At 36.9% G+C, this 10,368-nt stretch overlaps 2 protein-coding genes across 2 annotated transcripts; both read right to left on the bottom strand.

The window, feature by feature from the left end:
• Positions 1–420: 420 nt before the first annotated feature.
• On the bottom strand, positions 421–5,747 carry LOC103480320 (C-type mannose receptor 2-like). Its single transcript, XM_008435209.2, has 5 exons — positions 5,479–5,747; positions 3,551–3,642; positions 3,040–3,417; positions 1,530–1,895; positions 421–1,240 (listed from the first exon to the last, which is right to left on the bottom strand). The coding sequence occupies exons 2-5, from the start codon at positions 3,582–3,584 to the stop codon at positions 897–899; spliced, it is 1,122 nt and encodes a 373-aa protein (XP_008433431.1). The 5' UTR covers positions 3,585–3,642; positions 5,479–5,747; the 3' UTR covers positions 421–896.
• Positions 5,748–6,132: 385 nt separating this feature from the next.
• On the bottom strand, positions 6,133–8,511 carry LOC103480319 (C-type mannose receptor 2-like). Its single transcript, XM_017310499.1, has 5 exons — positions 8,491–8,511; positions 8,112–8,210; positions 7,557–7,934; positions 6,994–7,347; positions 6,133–6,549 (listed from the first exon to the last, which is right to left on the bottom strand). Exons 2-5 carry the CDS (start codon positions 8,143–8,145, stop codon positions 6,206–6,208), a joined length of 1,110 nt encoding a protein of 369 aa, XP_017165988.1. The 5' UTR covers positions 8,146–8,210; positions 8,491–8,511; the 3' UTR covers positions 6,133–6,205.
• Between the last annotated feature and the right edge of the window lie 1,857 nt (positions 8,512–10,368).

Raw genomic sequence — 10,368 nt, 5'->3', positions numbered from 1 at the left:
TATATATATTAGAAAACCAAAAATAAGCTGCTGGTTTTCTAAATTCTCTACAATCTTTATAGCAGAGAGAATTGATTATACAAAAAAAAGCACAAACAACAATTTCATCAGTAAAACTGCTGAGCTTGTTAAAAGAGCTGGTTGCACAGAACCAAGGTCCCATGTTCTGAATAAGATTGTTTTAAAGTTAAAAAAGCACATTAACTGTATTAGTGTTGTTCATGTTACATCATTGTCATATTTTACTTCTGATTCCACATATAGAGGAAAACATGCAGCAGATGTTGCTTTTATGAAACACATCAAATGACTTACTAACCTCTCTGGAGAAGCACAGTTAGCAGAATCAGGACCTTAAAAATGCATTTTGTACAAAGGACTCAAAATTCATGAATCAAGTGAGACAACATAATGTATTGGAACCTGAAAGAACCCATCTTTAATTATGCAATTCAGTTTCTCACAGAAAAGCAACATTAGTATTAGTTTGAGATCTTCATGCTGAAAAATATATATTTTTAATTGGAAATATACCCTAAAGAACTCAACCATACTTTCTTTAATTTGGAAGTGTGTGTGCTTCTCTTCATCTGAGAGCATTTCCCCATTGAGCGAAGCTTATATTTATGTTTGGCAAAGAAGCCCAGATATGGAGTTTTTTTAGCTTTACAAAGCTGCTAAGTGCAAATTACTTTTGATATGAGTGTACTATGCATAACAGGAAATAACAGAATACACACCATGACTGAGTAAAAACAGGAACTGGGTTGTGGCAAATCTGTATCAATAGTTTACATGTGGTTAACATAGAGCAAGATAATAAAAATAATTAAGACACATAACAGACAAAATTAAACTGCATGTGATGTATAACACATCACTTATTCTCCTGGTGGTTATGTAGAACAGAGGAAGTTAAACATGTCTGCATCATTTCTTTTAAACCACTTGTATTTTCCTCCCGTCTCCATGGCTCCAGACATGTCACAGTCATCCATCGGTTCATCTTTGGCCCAGTTCTTATAGCTGACCACCTCGTCACTGACCCAGAACCACAAATCCAGAGTGCAGGTGTAGCGCAGACCCATCCAGACTAGAGGACTTGTGGCCTTCTTGGTTTTCTCCTGGACCCATATTTGGTCATCCATGTTGGTGATGGTGACCAGGTCATGGTGATTCTCTCTGCAGTAGGTCAAGGCGTCCTCCCAGGTTTTATTTTTGTTGATCAGAATCAGTTTATCTGGGAGAGAAACAAATAATACATCAAACCTGAATCTCTGATCCAGCTGTTGTGACAATAGGTTATTCAAAGTCTGTAAATGCGAATTTGGTCTGTGCTTTGAAAAACAGCAACGTCCAGAACTTACGCATTCATGCTACTGCAAAGTGAACATTAGCATGTCAATGAATGCCAAGTTAAGTCTTTCATTGACTGAATTGTTTACAACATAATGTGTAATATTCCAGTTTGTATTTCCAGCAAGTAGATTTTGTTGTTTTATAGTCAAAAATGTTGAAGAAAAACTCACCATCATAACAGATGAAGGGTTTTCTTTCAGCACAGTTCTCATTCTTCCATCTGCCTCCATCACTAAACACAGTCATGGCACATTGACCACTGTTGTATTTCTCATCATCAAACTGTAGATTCCAGTGTCTGAAAGAGAAACTGCTTCCATCTGACCACCTCCAGGAGTCTCTGATCAGACCCATAAACACATATTTTAGTCCGTCTTGCAAACTGTTTGTCGATTTCAGTACATTCTTCAGCTGTTCATCAGTCACCTGGTCCAGTCCACTGACCAGGTCTGTGTGCTCCTTTCTGCAGTAACTCTGAGCCTCCAGCCAGGTCTTACTTTGTTTTATCAGATAGAATTTATCTGAAGTTTTTCTTTCTGTGGAGAGACAGTCAATGAGAGCAGGATGTGTTAAAAGTCAGGGACAGTTTCAGAACCCCAAGAAAAAACTCTTAAACTCTAAGTTTTATAAAAGTGGCCAGTTTGTCCTTCATCAGCCTTAAACTGTATAACAGCATTACTAAATGATAGCTCAGGATAACTTAAGCTTTGTCAAGCCGAGTTTTAAAAGTTGACAGGGTGTCTTCTTCACAGACTAAAACTGGGAGCTGTTTCCACAGGAGAGGAGCCTGAGAACTAAAGGATCTGCCTCCCATTCTACTTTTAGAAATGATAGGAACCAGCAGTAAACCTGCAGTCTGAGCTTTAAGGTTTGAACTAGGAGCATACTGCATTTAACAATCAGAACTCTGAGGAATTATGGAGCTTGGCTATTAAGGGCTACATAGATTTTATTCTGTATTTAACAGGGAGTCAATGAGGATGGCTAAAATTAGAGACATAAACCTTTTTGATATTTATCAGAAATCTTGCTCCACCTGCAACTCTGCCTCTGATCCCTCAGATCTCAGGATTTTGGAGAACTGATAAATTCAGCTAAATAAATAAATGAATAAATTATGAATAATAATAATAATAATAATAATAATAATAATAATAATAATAATAATAATAATAATAATAATAATAATAATAAACTAGAGCAGCTGTTCTGTACAAAGTGGGATGAATGACATTTCTCAGGATCAGATTAGGTTTCCTCCAAAATGTTCAACAAAGTAGCTCAGTTTGTTTTCTGGACACCACCTACACAACCAGTGGTGGAATGACCGCATGATGCCTAACTGATCTGAGCTGTGGCGTCATGAACAAATGACAGAATCTGGTGCTGTTTTAATAAACTTACACACTGAAGTAGCATTAATTGTAGTTACTGTTGGCTACCGTAAGCGAGGTGTCGTTACCATCAGCACCAATAAGAGTTTTACTGGTGTCCTTAGCTACCAGTTTTAAAAAAGATTTGATGTTGCCTCCTCTGGCTCTAGGCAAACATTTCATTACGGTCCCTGGTTTCTACCCAATGGGCTTAAAAGTGGGAACATTTTCATCATTGTATTTTTTTTCATATTTATTTTAAAAAGGCAAAAAAAAAGGACCAATTAATGACACAAAACAATCTTACCATTATAGCAGATAAAGTACTTCTGTCTGTTACAAGAGAGGTCGCCCCACTTTAGACTTTCTACAATAAACCCACAGTTTTCAATATCGTTATCATTTGGCTCATTATCGTTCCATTTTGTCTCATTTTCATTAAACTCCACTCCAGGCAGAGACCAGCGCCATGTTCTGGTACCATGTGTTTGATCGTACAGACCAATCCAAGCTTCTGTCATTGATCCTGGTGATTTGCTGAGGAGTCTGTTCAGGCCCTCCATGTTAGTCACTGTGACCAGGTCAGTGTGTTTCTCTCTGCAGTACTGCTGAGCTTCAGTCCAGTTCTTATTCTCATTGATGTAGTGAAACTCATAGAGCTGACAGTCCATGAAGCAACAATAGCCTGTTAATAACAGAAAATAAATTAAGTAAATGATTTGTATTTATTTATTTATTTATTATTTTTGTAATCTGAAGACTTTGAATTAGCTGTAAGAATTCGATCAAAATTGTAAACTATATCTATAATCACTTACCCAACAGAATGAGAAGAAAAAAATTCAGCTTCATATCTGCTTGGTCAAGAGTCAACAGTTTGTGTTTTAATTTTGGTTTCAAAGAGCCATGTCTGTTGGGAAAAAAGTAAATTTTTTAGACACATTCTGTCTGCAATAGTAAAAACAATTATAAGTACGTCTACCACTAATTCAGATTATATTCTAGACAATTAAATGTTTTCTGGCCAGGTTTTGTAAAAGTTGTTGTTTTTGTGTATTCATCCATTCAACTATTTTATCTTGAGCCTTAACCCTTTAAAAAGTTCACAGGAAAATCCATCCATCAATCCATCCATCCATCCATCCATCCATCCATCCATCCATCCATCCATCCATCCATCCATCCATCCATCCATCCATCCATCCATCCATCCATCCTCTCACTCAGCAATTAATTAAGCTTGTCAATATAAATAGATTTCTGAATAGGGGAAAAAACATGAACAATACAGGAACATATGAAGTACATATGCTTCTGAATGAAGTGCATACATGCAGTGGATACAGAAATTCATACTGTTCAGTTAAGAATAAGATACATCCAGTCGCCTCCTTTTGGCAAGATGTATTAATCAGTTCATTGTTTTTGCATCTGTGAAAACAATGTGTCAGTGTAAAATATGTGGTCGTATCCGACGCAAATTACTTTTGCTCTGGAACTTATTTGAATATTCAGGCATGAAAATAGCTTTTTATTTTACATTAGCGTCGTATCCTCTTACAGGATCCGAAGTGGTGATGCAGGATCAGCAAACGGGCGTAGATGTTTTAGCTCTTTTCTGGCGTCTTACACTGGAGCTACACGGAGCTACAACCTGCCTAAGTCCATACGCAGATCAGTAGACAAGTTGGAGTGAAGTTTTTTGGCTTCACTCAGGAATCCACAAGTTTCTAAATGTAACTAATGACCCAGAGCTGCTCCTCAAACACACATCCAAGAATCATTTCAAGAGGTGAAAGCTCAATAGCAGCAGAAAAGGGGGACTTGTGAGAGTACACTATCGAGGACAGATGGGGAACTCCAGCTTATCTGGATGAGATCATTAGTATAAAATGTTGGTTTGTGGGTGGAAATGAAGAGTGAGATCCCCAAAGGTGAATAGATGTCTTCCAAAAATAATAATCTCAGACCATTGCTTGGCATTTATATCTCACGTTTATGAATGTCAAACAATGGTCTGAGATTATTACTTTGGAACTCATTTGAATTTTCAAAGGCAGGGAACAACTTGTTTTAGGGGAACCTGATAGCAAGTTATGGAGACTCAGTGAGTCACAATAAGCAGTGCCAATGCTTGAGATCAGACGCTGAAAGTCTGGGGACAAAAGCAACATCCACTGGATGAAGCAAGCAGAGACATAGCTACTGTTTACATTTTTCTTACATTTTTACTCAAAAGTGGGCCTCATCAACCAGCAGAGTAACTTGCAACTGGTACCAAGGTAAAAATAAGATCTATAACTGAGGGAGCCGCACAAAGAACAAAAGTGGGATTCAGAGGATAAAAACCATGATCTAGTTAATAAGAGATCATGTAAATGATAATAATAAAATCGTTGTGAAGGAACCCAAAAGTATTGCTTGGCACTACGCAAGATAGTGCAAAAGAAAATCATTTTTCTATCTCTCAAAGGGAGCTGCGTACATGACAGTCGGTTTCTTTTCTTTCTTACTTTCTTCAAGAAACTTTACACAAATCAAGGTAAATGACCAACATGTGAGCCTGTTAGTTTCAGAGAGGACTTTCTATTTATTATTTTGTTACAGCATAGAGATAACATGCAAAAAAAAATTATAATAATTGAAATGGTTATAAAAAGAGATTCAACTGCAAATTAAAAAAAAATCAATACATTTAACAATAGAACAGGAATACGATCAAATGATGAGCAGAGAAGAGACTTACATCTGGTTACATCTGTTTAGATGAATGGTTCGGTTGAAGACGGGTCAGAGAGAAATATTGACATCTGCTCATAATAGACGGCTTTTATTGGCAGAGACAGTTTGAATAAATGCGTCACTCAAGCCTGTCGCTTGGTTACACAAATAATACAACTCTGGGACAGATGGCCATCTACTACAGGAAGTAGCTTCAGTCAGGGGTGTTTAGATTATGTTGTGTTATAGTTAGCAATGCCAATAATTTAGTAAAAAAAAAAGTTGAATATTTGCACAAACATGACAGATAATCCAGAAAGACTAATAACAAGCTCTGTCTGGATTCACTCCCAGAGTGAAAAATGTGGAAAATGTTGTCATTTTCCACAGATGTACTCATTTGCCTTTTGCAGCACAAAATTCAATAAAATATTTTTCCTGTAAAACTTCCATTTAACTCCCTTCTTCCACTCAGACAAGTGACTGCAGTCCGATAACTGGCTCTGTCAGATGTTTTGCCCCATTTAGTCACTAAGTGTCCAGTAAAGTGGAGAAATAATAAAATAAGTTTAAGTTCTGCATCACATGACCAGGAGGCTGAATGTAACCAGATGTTTACAGACACCAAGTAGAACATAAAACATATCATTCAGTTTGATATCAATACAATGGTAAAAAGTAAAGAACTCAACTACAGCATGTCACTGCTCCACCTCCTGCTTGGAAGAGAAGAGCAGAATAAACCTTTTAGTTTAAATCTTAGAACAAATAAAATTATGCTCCTCTCCACCGTTTCTCTGGAACCACATGTGTCGTCCTCCTGTCTCCATGGCTCCAGACACGTTACAGCCGTCCGTCTGTCCTGACGTCTGGGTTCTGTAACCGATAGCCTCACGACAAACCCAGGACCAGAATTTCAGTTTGCAGTTGAAGCGCAGACCCAACCAGACGAAATAAGTCGAGGCGTTCTTGACTTTCTCCTGGATCCATCTCTGATCATCCATGGTGGTGATGGTGACCAGATCATGGTGGTGACCTCTGCAGTAGGTCAAAGCATCCAGCCAGTTCATCTTTTCACTGATAAGGATCACTTTATCTGTCAATGAAACAGAAAACAGAAAACCCAAAGGATTGTTTAAATTGTAAACCAAAACTCATGAATTCAACCAGTTCATTCTCTAATCACACTTGATGCCACTCCCACGAGCTAATATAGAAACCGAAGACATAATTTGCACAATGTTACTAAACCAAAAATAGATTGGCAAAACATTCACTGGTCCAGTTGGATTTGTTTTAACCAGAAGAGTTCAAATGACAAAGTCAAAATTTGTTGTAAATGACAAGAAAGCATGAATCTATCAAGTCTTGTATCCAGAACATTTTTGTCCAGCAAATTGACTGTTTGATTGTTTGAATTTGTGGAGAATCCAGAAGACTATTTTATTTTAAAAGCACATGAACATAGCATAATAATCCAAATCATATCTCAGATTTGTTTTGGTCTGTGCAGAGAGATATTACGTAAACTTAAACTCACCGTCATAACAGATGAAGGGTTTTTTCTCATCACAGTTCTCATTCCTCCATCTGCCTCCATCACTAAACACAGTCACGGCACATTGACCACTGTTGTTTTGCTCATCATCAAACTTTTTATTCCAGTGTCTGAAAGAAAAACTGCTTCCATCTGACCACCTCCACGTGTCTCTGATCAGGCCCATGAACATATACTGATGATTTTCTTTAGACTCTAACATCTTCTTCAGCTCATCATCCTGTAGCTGCTTCGTTCCACTGATCAGGTCTGTGTGTTTCTCTCTGCAGTAACTCTGAGCTTCCAGCCAGGTCTTTGCTTCTTCAACTAAATTGAATTTCTTTGAAGTATTGTTGTCTGTGGAATTAAAGTCAGAAGACAGAGATCTAAAAACATCTTTCTCAGAATCATTAGAATTCAAAAAAGAAAACAACATTAGCAGCAACAAGGATAACTTAAGACTATCAATTAGAAAAATACATTTTTATCACATCTTACTGTTCTTTGAAAAATTGTATCTGAATAAAACTTTGTCGAAGAAAGAATAAATGTACAGAGGTCATTACCGTCATAGCAAATAAATTGTGTTGGACTGTTACATGACACGTCTCCCCACTGGAGATGTTTCCATACAATCCCACAGTTCTCAGTTCCTGCATCATTGGGTTCCCCATGATTCCAGTTTGTCTCACTTTCATCAAACTCCACTCCAGGCAGAGACCAGAACCATTTTCTGGTACCATGTGTTTGATCATACAGACCAATCCAAGCTTCCTTCATATTTCCTGGTGAGTTCCCGATGAGTCTCTCCATGTCCTTCATGTTAGTCACTGTGACCAGGTCAGTGTGTTTCTCTCTGCAGTACTGCTGAGCTTCAGTCCAGCTCTTATTCTCATTAATGTAGTGAAACTCATAGAGCTGACAGTCCATGAAACAACGCTGAGCTGAACACAAAAAATACAATCACAAGAGTTTCAACATACAGAAGTCTGTCAGCTTCATTTTATTCACTTCACAATATTCTTGTGTTACCATGCTTCAATTTTAAGTGTAAATGCAAAATAAACGTCATTGGGTTTTGACTAAAACATCAGCTGTATTAATCATAAAGTGATACTTACTTGTGAGAATAAACAGAAATAGATTCCACTGCATGGTTGCTGGGTCGAATGGAGGTGATCTTTTTCACGTTTAAACTCTTGTTTAATTGTTTTCAGCCACTGTAAAAATTTAAAAATTAAAAAAGGCAAACAACAGACTAAATAGATACATATTTCCCCCAAGGATTATCAGAATATCTGGTATTTACAGTTTTTCCCCCTTTTTTCAGCCACTTTGGTTGCATTTCTCTGATCAGAAGCTCAATTCTCATAAGTGCTAGTTCATCCTCTACAACACTTACTGTGCTATTTCCAGACTATTGCAGCTTAATGTAGACACATACAGTATCCATACAAGCTATTAACAGATTGTCAAATAACAAGCAGATGAAACACTTACGGTTGTCCTCTTGTTGAGAACTGCTTTGTCCTGAAATTCAGCTGAAGGCAGATCTTATGGAAATGCTCAGCCTCACCCATGACTGATTATTTTGTTTGCTTAGAAACCTTATTTCAATAAACAAAAAAGGAAAGCACCATACATGTGAGCTGTTTCATAGGGTACTTAAATGGTAACAATGCGTGAATGAGATGAGGTGGCAGAGGAACTGAGCTGAATCAAGATTTGACTCTTAATGTGAAGCTTTTGAGAGTTTGGCAGAGTCTGGGTGCTTGGATCTGATGACAGTTAAGCAAAATGTGGCATGTTGTTCTTTTCTGATTTTCAACATTACAATAAAAAAAAAACACTTAAATAGGTCAAAATAATTGTCACTTCAACCTGGGACACCTATCATTTAACGTTTTTTGTATTTTAAATTTTATAATGTTTCATCAAAAACTTACCAAGAACTGACCAAAAAGAATGTTTTAATAAATATAAATTCAACCAAGTTGAGAAACGACGTATGGAAATTACAGTCATTATAAATTAAATTAAACATAGAGGATGTATATTATAATATTATAATCTTAGAAACAAAAACAAGCATAAAATGAATAGAAGAGACGATGCAATCAGCAACACATTTAGCTGACAATATTTGTGTATTTTTTTGCATTTTGGACTGATTATGTCTGATCATTTCCCTACGGCAACTTGACTCTAGAAACGGACTCAACACTTTTACTAAACAAACAGACCCATAGAGGTACATTAGTTGTTAATGACTTTGTCATAATGTAACTTTTTGCAATGATGCATCTCCATAAAACATGCTGTGAGGATCTGCAGGAGCGTTTTTATGCTAAAAAACACACCTAAAGGTTCAAGATGGAATCACCTGACAAACACATTATGTCCGGTAAGTTTCTTAGCGTCGATCTGGCACGTTACACATGTCACGAGATTTTGAGACTTTCAGTGTACCGTTAGTTAGTAGATCTACAAACCTGCACTGTGTTAGAATGGTGTGGTGATCTGTGTTATCTTTGTTTGTCCAAAGGACAATGTTGCCTATCACCTGTGGCTTGAGTAATACACATGCAATGTTTAACATCTGACATTTTTCTCAAAGTCCAATTTATTTCAAAGTCTGGGATTGCATTTATTTTTGTGTAAATGTAATAAAGCTGCACATTGCTGGTGCATTGGGATTATTGCTGTAAGTTTCCTAAAATTCCCAAATGCAGTGCGCTATTCTGGAACTTTCAAAGAACCATCAGCAAATGATCCTAACATGTTTTTTTCCAATATGTGCTGAGAGGAGACCATCACCTTTAAAATAGTCAAGCTGCTGAAGAGAATTATGTTAGTACATTTTGTTGTAGGAAATTCGCGCTTAGGGAGATTGCTTACATAAAAATGTTTGTCAACACACTGCTGCACATGTAGGCACATGTGAAATAAAATTGACCTAGTGATTAAATACAGGCTTACATAGTAAATCGACTGGACTGAAAAGACATTTTGTTGGGCTTCTGTACAATGATAATAAAGACAAATAACAATAATTTTAAAAAATAATAGTAATTTATTATTGTCCTTTAGACATTTGATGCTGCAGTACAGAACCAAGGAGAGACACACACCTGCGTTAACATTTCAATATTAATTAAGCCCGACGGACCCTCCGGAGGTTCCAGCTGCCATGTGACCTCGACTCGCTCTGTAAACAAAGGCTCCGTGTGCCTTTAAATTTTTTTTWTTATTATTATCCGCTAAAAGAGGCTTTAATCTTTCAAAAACTATTCCGCATAAAGGTTTTGCCCAAAATGTTAAGATTTTAGAGCTATTTAAAAACAGCTGATGAGATTTAAAGGTCCTCGGGCGATGACG

Source organism: Poecilia reticulata, linkage group LG18 (assembly GCF_000633615.1).
Source record: "Poecilia reticulata strain Guanapo linkage group LG18, Guppy_female_1.0+MT, whole genome shotgun sequence".
Taxonomy (NCBI): Eukaryota; Metazoa; Chordata; class Actinopteri; order Cyprinodontiformes; family Poeciliidae; genus Poecilia; species Poecilia reticulata.
This window is presented reverse-complemented; position numbering and strand designations above follow the sequence as displayed.